This window comes from Mustela lutreola, chromosome 14, assembly GCF_030435805.1.
Source record: "Mustela lutreola isolate mMusLut2 chromosome 14, mMusLut2.pri, whole genome shotgun sequence".
Lineage (NCBI taxonomy): Eukaryota > Metazoa > Chordata > Mammalia > Carnivora > Mustelidae > Mustela > Mustela lutreola.
This window is the reverse complement of record NC_081303.1, coordinates 47,972,730-47,985,412: the sequence shown is the minus strand read 5'-3', so window position 1 is coordinate 47,985,412 and position 12,683 is coordinate 47,972,730. Positions and strand designations below refer to the sequence as shown.

Below are 12,683 nucleotides of genomic sequence, written 5' to 3'. Positions count from 1 at the left end.
TGGCGCGTGTTGGGGCCGGAAGGGAAGGGTGTTTGGAATGCTACAAGGTAGAAGAAGCCGTGCAGCGAGCATGAACTGGCTGGGCTGTTGGCCAGCAAGGGGCCTGCCAAGGCGAGGCAGGGGTGGGGGGCAGTGGAGTCTTGGACGCGGGAGCCACTTCCCGGGCCCCAGTCATCCAGGCGCCCCAGAAGCGAAGAAGACACGGGAGTCCCCCCGGTGTGAGGGCCAGAGACTGTCCACTCTCTGTAAGTCTTCTAATAGATGTCAGGATTCTGGGAGGAAGCCTGGAGGGGCTGGGGCCAGAGACAAAGCCCCCCAGACTCTCCTACAAACTGTCTCCTCTCTACTTGCTGGCCAGCTGGTCTATCTCCAGCCACCGGTAGCTGACAGCTGGGGTGTGGCTCAAATCCTGGGGATGACCCTTCTGGTCCAGCCTGGGCCTTTCTTCCCCAGCGTGGTGCAAGGAGTCCTGCCTCCTTCCTCACCTCCCAGCCTACCTCAAGTCCACACCCTGCTCTGCTTAGAGAAGGTACAACATGTACCTGACCATGAACTCACAGGACTTGAAGGGGCAAGGGCTTCCGGGACAGAGGCTTTGAGGCAAAAGCAGAGTAGAAGTCAGTCTCTGGACAGGGCCAGCTTCAGCAGGAAAAACTTGGCGTTTCTGTGTGGGCCAGCGTGGAGCTAGGGGTCAGCTGAGCTCCGCCTAGGAAGCGGGCAGGGACTGGATGTGACAAAGGCCCAGAGGACAAGCAGTCCAGGGAGCAAGGGGGTTTGGCAACTAGGGGACCAGGGTGGTCAGGAATGGGCCGGCCCCTCCCTCTCCATCCCCACAGAGCAGGGCCTTAGGCCCGTGACAGAAGTGCCAGGCCACAGCCAGCCCACCCCCAGAGGGGCACAGGCAAGAGGCACCCGACCCCTGGTGGTGGCAGCGGGCGCAGGAGGGCAGCACGCAGCTGGGGTGTGCGTGGGTGGCAGCAAGGAGGGGCAGAGGGAGGAAGCTGGCTTCCTGAAGCCTCCTCAGCCCTCAAAGACCGACCAACAGACAGACAGACAGCTGGCAAGAGGCAGCCTGGGGGGGACACAGCTGCTTCAGTAAGTACCTGAATGGGGGGAGGAGGGGCCCTGTGGTCCGGGGTGGGGGGGTGAGTCCTGGGGGGGCAGGCGGGTGGGCATCTCCAAGGCCGGTGTGAGTAAGGTTGCATTGGGAGCTACAGTGCCCGACTGGGGAATGGGCGCTGACCTAGCTGATATCCCCGAGGAGCATGGGGCAGGGGAGCCACAGGGGGGCTGCAGGGCGAGCAGAGGTCAACAACCCCCTGCCTGCTTTGGGAGAGCTTCTCTCTACCACATACATCTGAGCCGGGCCCACCCTGTCCCCTCACCTCTGTGCCTGTGGGCTTAACGACTCTCACACCGCCACCACCCCTCGGAAGCTGTGACCTGGCTCTGGAAGCTGGGGACCGTCCCCCAAAAGGAGAGGGGCCCCACCACCTCCATGTCCCCCTCTTGTGCCCCAGCTGTCGCCTCACCATGCACTGCCGCTCAAGGGCTTGGTGAGGCCATTTCCTGTGACGGTTACAGAGGCGGGAGATGGGGGGATGGGCAGAGGAAGAAGGAAAACCCCCCCCACCATAGTCTACCTCCCTGGACAGAGACCCCAGAAGCCAGAATGAACTTGGGAACTGCCAGCAGTTAGGACAGGGTCTACAAGGGTCCCCAACTGGCTCCAGGGGTGCGGGAGGCCTCAACCCTCTCATTTCAGAGAAGGCCAGGACTAGAGGTGGTTTCTGGGAGCTTTCTCTCTCCCTTCTACACAGAACACATCGCTTCTGTTTCCTCCCTTGCCTTCTCGGCTGCCGGGGCCCCAGCTCTGAGCCCTCTGCACTCTGGCCTCAGGCAGCCTCTTGTCCCCTCTCACTCTCCTTCTGGAGTCTTTCCGGCCCTTTTCTTTCCTCTCCCCTCACAATCTCTGTGCCTTGTCTGGTCCCTACCCCAACCCCAGACTGCCCACCGCCCTGGGTCCTCCTGTAGAGATCCCGGCCTTCCTGTAGTGATAATGACAGAACTGCTCAGGGAACAGAGGACACCCCAGTGAAAACAGGGGTGCCAAAAAGTAGGCGGCCGGCCTGGGCGTGGGAGCCTTCCCCTGGCCAGGTGGACAGGCCAGAGGTCAGCAGCTGAAGGGTCCTGTGTTTCAGGTGAACCTCATGGATGAGTGAGGCCCAGCACACCCTCCCCCCCAGCATGGTCCAGGACCGTGGTGGGTGCTCCCGAGCACAGCTGCCGACCTGGTCTTCGGAGGCAGCCATGACCCAGCCTCCACCCACCAAGGCACCGGTCAAGAAGCATGTGAGGCTTCAGGAGAGGTGAGATCTTGCCTGGGAAAAGGGTCTCTTCCCAGCCCTGGGACCCCCGCTCGGTTCCCTCTATCAGCCCCTCCAGCTCTGACAGCTGGGTCCAGAGGGCCCTCAGCTGTTGACTCCAATCAGGAAAGGAAACCCGATGTGTTCATTTGCGTGTCGTTTGCATGTCATTTTCATGTCTGGGATATAACATTTCATGTCAACCCTGCGCCTGCTCCCCAAACCCTAAGTTGGGCCGAGGATCTACCTATGTAGATCTGGATATAGGTCTGAGCTATAGGTAAAGAGCTGATCTGGTTATAGGTCTGAGCTTTAGGGGCCTGCAAGGAACCGGCAGGGGTGGGCAGCTGGAGGTTCAAGGCTGCCTTGATCTGAACGACAAATAGAAGGCATGCCATGAATCTCCTGGGGCTCTGGGTAAGAATGGCTAAAGCAGCCCTTGTTCCCGGGTGCTCACAAGGCGCTGGTCGCCTACGTCTGCAGGCGGGGCTCCAATGTTGCTCTGATGCTGGATGTGCGGTCCCTGGGGGCTGTGGAACCCATCTGCTCGGTGAACACACCCCGGGAGGTCACCCTACACTTTCTGCGCACAGCTGGACACCCCCTCACCCGCTGGGCCCTGCAGCACCAGCCACCCAGCCCCAAGCAGCTGGAAGAGGAATTCTTGGTAAGAACTTAGGGTCCCCTCCGAGTCACTCTGCCCCTCTGAATCAGAGACAGCCAGCCCACACCGTACTATCTTGGGCACTACAGGTATGTCTCCTCTTCGGGCCCTCCGGAACGACAAGAACCCCAGTGCCGAGGGAGAAAAACCACCCCCTGCTCCCCCTTTCTGCCCTCCACCCCACACAGACCTAAAGCCAGGAGGGGCCAGCCAGGACCAGCTCCACTAGATCAGGGTGGGGAACGTGGGGGAGGGGAAGGAGGCTGGGAAGAGGTATGGGCTATTCACTCTTTTCCTCCCTCTGCCAGAAGATCCCCTCAAACTTTGTCAACCCTGAAGAACTGGATATTCCTGGCCATGCCTCCAAGGACCGATATAAGACCATCTTGCCAAGTGAGAACTGTGACAGCCATTAAGGGAGGTAGTGCTGTCCCCGGGGCTGCAAGGTTCAGAAGGAAAGACACACAGGCTCAGCTGGGGAAGAGCTCCCTCACAGGAGGGAAATCCCAGTACCTGCCCTGGCTGGGGGAAGAAGGAGCGAGAACCCTAACCACAGTTAGAACACGGCCACTCATAGTAGATGCTTACTGAGGGCCTGGCAGCGCTGAAAGCCCCTGACGGTAGCTCATTTCTCAAAATGACCCCATGAAGTTGATGCCCCCCTTTTACAAACAAGGCAACAGAGTCTCAGAAAGGTTGCATAACTTGCCCAAGATCAGGACTTCTTTCTGCTTTTCCTCCACTGTGGGAAACACCCCGCAGAGGCAGTAGGAAAGGCACAATCAGGAGGGCTCTCAGAGAGAGGGCTTTGAGCCGCTCAGATGCAGGAAAGCGAGCGGGGACAGGTTTGGAGATGGGAGTCCAGGAGCTGTAAGGGGTTGTCCCCGCAAGCTCAAAGGACCCAGGGATCAGCACCTCCCACTTTTCAGAGGCAAGCGTGAGACCCTCACAGGCTCTCTCCCTCCCCCACTCAGGGCAGCCTTGTCTGGCCAACCCATCTCCAGCAGCTCCCAGTCTCACCACCAGCTCCTGTGGTTCCAGCCCTCTGCCCGCAGGGGTGGGCCAGCATCCACCGGAGTGAGGGGGAGGGAGCAGCCCTTGTGCTTGGCCCAAGTCTAACCAGCCTGCGGCCGTGAGAGAGGGGAGAGGTCCCTCTGCCTGAAATCCCCCTTTGTCCAGATCCAAGCCAGCACCAGCACCAGGAGAGCTAGTCTCCTTTGCTCACAAGCTAGGTTCTCTGTCCCTGCTTGAATTGGATTTGGAGAAAGCCTTCCCTCTTCGAGGGAGAGGCTGACACACCCAGTAGCGGAATGAAGCGGAAGTTCTGTCCTGCTTCCCCACTTTGGGATTTTAGGCCAAGTCACTCATCCAAATCCGGTATTTACCAGCAGAAAAAAACTCTTTCTCCGGGGCATCTCGTTTTCTGTTCCTGTTGGTACCCTCTGCTCCACACCCCTACCGATCTCAGGGCTAGAATAACTCACTCACTACCCATTAGGCCCTGCTGCTCCATTCCCTTTCCTTAATAGTCTGTCCTACACGGCACCACCCAGTTAACCTTCCCCAGTTATTCCTTTGATCGTGTCACTCCACTGCTCCGAAACCTTCTGTGGCTCCCTATTGTCTGCATATAAAATAATTTAGTGGGTCTCTGGCCACCTGCTATACGGGAGATACTGTGATAAGCACAGGAACTCACCTCTTCCTGACCCTGCTGGCATGTGCATTGGTCCCCTTTTGACCCCTGACCTCTGCTGATTTTTACTTCCTAGATCCCCAGAGCCGGGTCTGTCTAGGCCGGGCACAGAGCCAAGAAGACGGAGACTACATCAACGCCAACTACATCCGAGTGAGTGGCCTGGCTGTGGCTGCCCTGCAGGGAGTGGGGGTGTGAGGGCTGGCGGAGGGGGAGGAAAGAGGGGGGAGCAGAGAACATCTTCCAACTGTGGGTTCCTGCTTCAAATCACGGACGCCAAGCAGGGGCAGACCCTGAAGAGGCCCCAAGCCACCAACCAAGAAGACAGAGGAGATGTTAAGCTGAGAAGAAACCTCCCAGTCTCCACTCACGCGATCACTTCATCCCTGCCCACCCTCTACGCAGGGAGGAAGTTGCATTGCTGAACCTACTCCCGCCTATCCCCAGGGCTCGACCCTCTCAGCTCTGCTTGGGAGGTGCTTGCACAAACAGGAGCTCTGAGCTGTCTCTCTTTTCTCTCTCTCTCTCTAGCCTTAACTACTCTCCAAAGCAGCCCCTCCTTTGTGGGGATGATTTAACATCAAACTATAGGAGCCAGGGAGGCAAGGTGGCCTCTCTACCCCAGCACCCCCAACTCTAGAGCCCTAAGTAGCTGTAAAAGCAGCACCCCCTAGTGGCTCAAAGTGGGTAAGACAGCGCTCCGAGGTGCCAAGAGATGGAAAGCTGTCAGCCAGGGCCCCCTGAGGAAAGAAGACCTCCCATTTGTCCCTGAAACTTGGTGAAGGGAGGTCTGTTTGGATTTCGTCATCTTGAGAAGCTGAGATTCTGGAAGGGAGAGGAAGGGCCCAGCAAGAGTGTGCTACATCTGGCTACTAAATATATAAAAGTAATACATAGAAGTGAAACATTCACTCCAGCAATGTTGAACACAGTTTTCTTATTTTGTGCTAGTAGAAAGCAGCAGGGGAGGAAAGGGGCACTCATTGACAAAGGATCTGGTATGTGCTAGCCTCATCATATGCTTTGTGGAATGTAATCTGTACTCTATGCCTGCAAGTTAGATATTATGCCCAATTGATAGATGAGAAAGTTGAGGCTTAAGGAGGCTAGGTAACCTGCTTATGGTGGCATAGCCAGGGAGCACAGAACAAGGATTTGAACCCACATGTTCCTCCCTCTGGAACCTGTGTCCTCTCCACCACGTGGCTTCCAGTGCACACACGTGTGCATCTGTGTGTGCACGTCCAATGGCTTAGGCCTGATCCCAGGACCTGCAGAGTCCCCAGAGAGCTAACACACTCACTGCTTCCCACTCTTCCTTTTGTTCCTCAACCTCCCCAGGGCTATGATGGGCAGGAGAAGGTCTACATCGCGACCCAGGGCCCCATGCCCAACACCGTGTCAGACTTCTGGGAGATGGTGTGGCAGGAAGAAGTGTCACTCATCGTCATGCTCACTCAGCTCCGAGAGGGCAAGGAGGTAGGAGCCATGGTCCTTAGTGAACCCAGAAAGGGCTACATCTTACTCCGCCACACATGCCCCTACTCAGGGCACCTCAGGACTAGGGGCTCCCCGGGAACTGACAATAGCTATTGTTGGGCCAGCTTGCACGTCTTAGAAAAGTTTCCGAGCTATATGCCATGGGGGCTTTCCACAGCCATAATGGGGGATGGGATGAGCACGTCCTCTGCACAGTGCCAAGCTCAGGAGAGCCTGTCCCAGGTCCTGACCCGGGCAGTAGCAGCCCCTCCAACAGGGGTGGGAGATGGGGAGGGGCCCCACTCCCCTTTCTGCTGTCCTGGCCCCTTCATGGGCTGACAGACACTTCCCCCTTCTGACTCCCAGCTCCCTCCCTCCTAGAAATGTGTCCACTACTGGCCCACAGAAGAGGAAACCTATGGTCCCTTCCGGCTCCGCATCCAAGACACGAAAGAGTGTCCGGAGTACACCGTGCGACAGCTCACCATCCAGGTACGGGAAGGTCAGGCCATCTCTGGTTTTTCTGAAACTCAGGCCCTGCCTTCCCTGGGATCCCAGGGTTGGCTCATCTAAACCTTCTTGAACATGAATCTAAAAGAAGAGCTTGAGGCACAGAAGAAAGAGAAACACGGGTACCACTCTGGTCTAATAAGGCAGAGCCAACAAACCCAGCAGGAGCCGCTGGGAAGGCCGAGTCACCTGCACTGAATGGGTTGGGAAAGGAGAGGTGGGGTCCCGGAGCCATGCTGAAGGAGCCCCAGGAAGTCCAGAGAGACGGATGATGACACATGCGAAGTGCTTTAAATGCCTTCTATTATCGTATAGCATTTTGTACTTTTCAAAGCATTTCTCTATCAACTCCTTATCCTCCAAGAACCCAGAGAAGTCAGTCAACAAGCTATCACTGTCTTTTTCTAAGTGAAGAGAATGAGGTTAAGGGATTCTGCTCAAAGTCATGTGCTAGTTAGAGGCAGAGGCAGAGGCAGGACTTGAACTTGGGTCTTTCCCCCCATCCCTGGACAGCATTTCTTCCAGCCCTTCAGGGGAGGGAATTGTGAAGTCTGATGCGCAGGAGAAGGGAGGGCTGACCTTGCCTGCTCACGGTCCCTGACTGTGCCATGGAGTCATTCTAGCCCTTGACCCCTGGGCACCAGAAAAGGCTGGCAGTGGCCCCTCCACGACCCTGGTTCTCATGCCCTGTTGCTCTGCCAGCACCAGGAGGAGTGTCGGGGAGTGAAGCACGTCCTCTTCTCTGCCTGGCCTGACCACCAGACCCCAGAGTCGGCTGGGCCCCTGCTGCGCCTGGTGGCTGAGGTGGAAGAGAGCCCAGAGACAGCTGCCAACACTGGGCCCATCGTGGTCCACTGCAGGTATGCGCCCTCTCCCCCCACGGCGAGCCTGGACACAGGCCCCCCTTCCCTTGTTGTTGGGTGTCTTCTTAGAATGCGGTCAGGAAGGACAGCATCAGGCAGGCCCAATTCTTCCCAGGATGGGACTCTCTAAATCATTCAGCAAAGTGCCCTGTGTTTATTCTCTCCTTCACAAAAAACCTGGCCTGTGGGCAGGACATTCGGGCACAAGCCAGAGAGGGGACAGAGTATCAGAAAGCTCTGCAGTCTGTTCAGGGCAGGGTTGGGGCAGGGAGAGGTCAGTATGGTCCCTGCTGCTGAGAAACTCACTTATTCAGCCAATGCTTATTGAAAACCTGTTATCATCAGGCACAGTGTTAGATGCGAAGGAGACAGCTCGGCTTCTGCCCTGACAGGCTTACAGTCTGGAGATAAAGTAAAGCTGCCCAGCAAGTGTGGCGAGGGCTCTGATGGCAGTGTCCGGGAGCACAGGACCAAGTCGCCCATCCCAGACTTGGGCTAGAGAAGGTTTTCCAGGAAAAAGGACATTTAAACTAAGTGAAAACCTGCGTGGTGAATTAGCCAAGTGAAGAGTGGAAAGGAGAAGCGTTCCAGAGAGATGGAACAGGATGTACAAAGGCTCCTCGATGACATTTTTGTTTCTTTATTTATTTTGTTTTTTTTTTTTTTAAAGATTTTATTTATTTATTTGACAGACAGAGATCACAAGTAGGCAGAGAAGCAGGCAGGGTGGGGCGGGGAAGCAGGCGATGCGGGGCTCGATCCCAGGACCCTGAGATCATGACCTAAGCTGAAAGCAGAGGCTTTAACCCACTGAGCCACCCAGGCACCCTGACATTTTTATTTTTTTAAAGATCTTGTTTATTTATCTGACAGAGAGAGAGAGTGAGTACAGGCCGGGGGAGCAGTAGGCAGAGGGAGAGGGAGAAGCAGGCTCCTCACTGAGCGGAGCCCAGCGCAGGCTCGATCCCAGGACTCTGGGATCGTGACCTGAGCTAAAGACAGACGCTTAACTGACTGAGTCACCCAGTGCCCTAGATGACATTTCTAAATGGACACATTGCTGAGAGTGGAGTTAGAGGATGGGGGCCTGGAGGTCACGTGAGGGAAGGGAGGAGAGGGGTAAAAGATAAGTCTGAAAGGCCAGGGACCTCAGAGGACTGGCTAAGAAACTTGGATTTAGCCAAAGGGATACTTTGACTACGGAATAAGAATCTGATTGGGATGGAGTCACGGGTAACACAGGGGACAAGCTTATAATAACGAAACCATTCGGGAGTGCATGCTCTAAATAGAACATAGTCGCAGAAGTACAGACAGAGGTGGGATGCCTGGTGGCTCAGTAAGTGTCTGCCTTCAGCTCAGGTTATGATCCCGGGGTCCTGGGATCGAGCCCCACATCGGGCTCCTTGCTCAGTGGGAAGGCTGCTTCTCCCTCTGCATCTCTCTCTCTCCGTCCACCCCTTCTCTGACAAATAAATAATTAAATCTTAAAAAAAAAAAGTACAGACCGAGATGACAGACCGAGGGGACTCATGAGCCCCCACCCCGCAGATGACAACTGGACCTTAAGTGCTGGGAAGTCCTGAGGGGCTTCTATCAGGGCTCCAGACGAGAAGCCTTCCCCCAAAAGGGGGGCCAGGCAGGTTTGGAAATAAAGAGCAAGACAGAGCAGAGTGGAGGGCCAGCTGTGGGAAGGATGCAGGGCTGGGAAAGGGGGCTGAGTGTCAGCCGCTGGGGGGATGAGGTCATGGTAGAAGGCGGACCCAGGAGCTCAGCAGGCCTGACAGCTGGAAACCGCTGCTGCCTGCAGCTGCGCAGAAGATGGCTCCTTGGAATCTCCACGGGGACTGGAGGGGGACCCGGGATAGGTTTATGGAGGGGCCAGGAAAAAATGTCAACTCCTCTAATGCCTGCTCTCACCTGCGAAGATCCTGCCGCCTTCATCCTTCCTCAGGTCCACACCCCCCCAAAACAGAGGCCCTAAGTGCCTGTGGCTTTTCTCTGCAGTTTAAGGCCCAGCCCCCATGTTCCCTGGTCCCCTGTCTCCCATGTTCCCCCACTCACCTGGCCCCCATGTTCCCTGGTCTCCTGTGACCTCCCTGTCGCCTCCCTGGCTGTGTCCAGTGCAGGGATTGGCCGGACTGGCTGCTTCATCGCCACCCGAATTGGCTGTCAGCAACTGAAGGCCCGCGGGGAAGTGGACATTCTGGGCATCGTGTGCCAGCTGCGGCTGGACAGGTGGGTCTGTGGATGAGGACGGGACCGACAACGTTAAGGTGTAGCCTCCCTGCTTCCTGGGCCCCAGAGCACTCAGAGGCACGTCCCCCTCAAGCACCTCCCTTGAGAAAAGAAGGGGCCCTTGGCTTAAAGAATCGTTTCTTTTGCCACTAACGCCCAAGGCATAACCTCTATCTAGAATGCCAGTCTGCAGATAGCCAAGCCTTGTCTCTGTTTTGGTGTTGTATTTCCAGATTCCCTACTCAGAGAAAGGTGGGGGAAGAGGGGACATGAACGCAGACACAGAGAGCGCACAGAAGCCCCCAGATCTGGGGACGGGGAACTGAGGTGCAGACTCTGCCTTGTACCTCACTGAGCTGTCATGATATTTCTCTGGGCCTCTGGGCCTTTATCTAGAGAGAAATAATGGCTCCTTTCCTCAGAGAGCTGTTGTAAGGAATGCGTTAACTCACTGTGAATGTGTTTTTCGAATATGAGAACCTATTACACACAAATAGGGAATTACCATGTTTACTTCACAGATGGGGAGGAGGAAACTTGGAGGCTCAGGAATATTCCTGGCCCAGCCCGAGGAATCAGGGACCTGGTTCTGCCCCAGGAGGCTGACGGGTCAGAGAGTTCCAGTGTGGGGTGTCTCCTCCTTGGCACAGCCGGCTGAGGGGCTCAGCCCCAGGTGTGGGGCCAAGAGACTGTCCTTGTGGGGAAGGTGTGAGGGGCAGCAAGCAGGAGTAGGAAGCCCAGAGGAGGACTATATGGAGTAGTTGACGGGTTCTTTGAGAGAACCTCCCTGGTGAATTATGAAGATGTCGTGCCTGACCCTCCTCCTCCACTCATGACCTCTATGCTTCCCTCACAGGGGTGGAATGATCCAGACCACGGAGCAGTACCAGTTCCTACATCACACGCTGGCCCTGTATGCGGCCCAGCTCCCTGATGAGCCCTGCCCCTGAGCCCTGGCGCCCTCCACCAGCCCCGGAGCCAAAGTCCCCCAGGCCTGGGTAGGGGGGTCGGGCAGAGTGGGCCTCTGGATCTGAGGCACCCCTTGGATGGGCCCGGGGAAGGGGTGTCTCCTCGGGGGGCACACACAGTCACTGGGAGCTGCATCAGCAAGGACTGGGACTGGACTCCAGGTCTTTAAGATGGGCTGCTCTTCTGCTTCCTCAACTAGCCCCAGACGGACACTTGGGGGGACCTCCCATGTCTCTCTGACTTGCGAGCCAGGAGCCGGCATTGACCACAGAGCTGAGGAAGGAGCCCAGGAGTCCTGGTCTTGTCTAAAGTGCTCTGTGAGCTTCATCTCTTGGTCTAGGACACAGACATTAGGTGTTTTGCTCGCATAGTTAAAAGCAATCACAGAAGTTCCTAGAAGCCGCTCCACCCAGATCCCCTTCCTGGGGCTGGCAAGACAGTGATCCCCAGCTCTTCCACCTGGGGCCTGCCCGAGAATAGGCCAGATGCCAGAGCTGGGAAAAGTCTGGTCCTGACCATGGCCAAGATCTCGACATCCCACCAGTGACTCTGCTTCTTCACCCCGCATCCGTGAGGTGGGCCAGACACCACGCCCAAGAGAACAAGACCCAGACGACTCCTGTGCCCACACTTGAGTTCTGGGTTCAGGCTACACAGGTGACCAAGCCAGGCAGTTGAAACCTCTGGAAGAGGGAAAGTGTGGGAACCCCTCAGAGGTCCAGAGGGCTACCCCTGCCAGCCACTCACTCCAGCTACTCCCTAGGGAGGCCCAGCATCCTCTGTCTTTCTTCCATGGCCTCAGAAGATCCCTGGTAGCAGGAGGTACAAAAGAAGAAGGAGTGACGGAGAAACAAAGAGCTTGGCCTGACTAGAAAACCAGCCCCTTGCATTTGCAGAATGCACCTGGAGAGCCTGGCTGAGTCCACGAATGATGAGGGTGAACACATTCCATGCAGACCTGGAGGCTCAGACGAAATTGGGGTCCCCATGGTCTATTCCAGAGAACGAGCTACCTTCAGCATCTCCGTAGCAACACAAGTTCCAGGGCACCCCACATCTGTCTGAAGGCTCACCTCCACACTGCTGGGAAGACCTCCAAATCCTTCATCCTTGGATCCAAGATGGGCTGCCTATGGGGATGAAGGAAGGCAGCAGCTCTCCGGGAACGCAGCCCCTGGGTCTGCTTCGGCTGATGCCAGTTCTCTGAGGAACCCCCTGAGGGACTGGGTCCTGGAGAACAGCTGAGCCTCCTCATTCATGACATCTCTTCGGAAGAACCTGCAATGTTGAAACTGAGGTTAATTTTCCTAATGCTTTTGCTTGGTCTCACAATGGAATTCCTCCTTCCTTACAGCCCCGGGAGTGGGCTTTCCTGCACCCACAACTTGTCTAACCCCTGTGCGAGGCACGCACAGCCTGGGCTCGTGAAGCTGGGCAAGGAGTTCACACCCATGTACGGGCATGGGCCCAGAGGCTCCCCTCCCTGGCACTGTCGCCCTGACCACGTTCTAGAACTTAGAGAAGTACAAGCTCTGGAAAAGGAACCAAGTGGGAGAATAAAGGCTTTGTGGATGACTGATTCATTTCTTCTTTCCATCTTTTTCTCGGGCCCCTGGAGCCTCTTTAGAGCAATAGAGTAAGAATCCATACATCAGGAAGAGACTGCAGATCCTTGTACCAGGACATGCACATTTCTAAAACTTCCTGAGACACACCAAAGTGCTACTGGGGTCACTTTAGGAAATGGGGCACAGGTGTACCCTTAGGAGCTAGATAGGGAACTATAAGGGGCAAAAGCTAGAAAGATGATACTTTGTGATCCATCCTCTTTGGCCACTGTCTGGTCATTGAGGGTCATCTTGGGTACTTTTGACAGATCCTGTTTAAGTCGATAATTT

General features: G+C 56.1%; 2 protein-coding genes across 14 annotated transcripts in view; one reads left to right on the top strand and one right to left on the bottom strand.

Moving 5' to 3' along the window:
• The window catches only part of LOC131814344 (receptor-type tyrosine-protein phosphatase V-like), a 34,189-nt gene extending 24,415 nt beyond the window's left edge, over window positions 1-9,774 (bottom strand). For 7 of the 8 annotated variants that reach the window (XM_059145132.1, XM_059145137.1, XM_059145139.1 and 4 more), the window contains exon 1: window positions 9,643-9,726. The gene's annotated coding sequence lies outside the window, so the exon portion shown is untranslated. Of the gene's footprint in view, window positions 1-9,642 lie in introns of all 8 variants that reach the window. The other variant, XM_059145134.1, reaches the window with a different exon arrangement.
• Window positions 774-12,364, top strand: PTPN7 (protein tyrosine phosphatase non-receptor type 7). 6 transcript variants are annotated; one of them, XM_059145150.1, is made up of 10 exons: window positions 774-1,095; window positions 2,202-2,369; window positions 2,850-3,033; window positions 3,342-3,423; window positions 4,803-4,879; window positions 6,068-6,205; window positions 6,587-6,697; window positions 7,418-7,575; window positions 9,703-9,816; window positions 10,673-12,364. In XM_059145150.1, exons 2-10 carry the CDS (start codon window positions 2,215-2,217, stop codon window positions 10,764-10,766), a joined length of 1,113 nt encoding a protein of 370 aa, XP_059001133.1. In that variant the 5' UTR covers window positions 774-1,095; window positions 2,202-2,214; the 3' UTR covers window positions 10,767-12,364. The 6 variants fall into 6 exon arrangements, with proteins under 6 accessions (XP_059001133.1, XP_059001128.1, XP_059001130.1 ...); XM_059145145.1 differs by having other exon boundaries at window positions 780-1,095; window positions 3,339-3,423; XM_059145147.1 differs by lacking the exon at window positions 774-1,095 and adding an exon at window positions 1,632-1,694 and having other exon boundaries at window positions 3,339-3,423.
• Window positions 12,365-12,683: the final 319 nt, after the last annotated feature.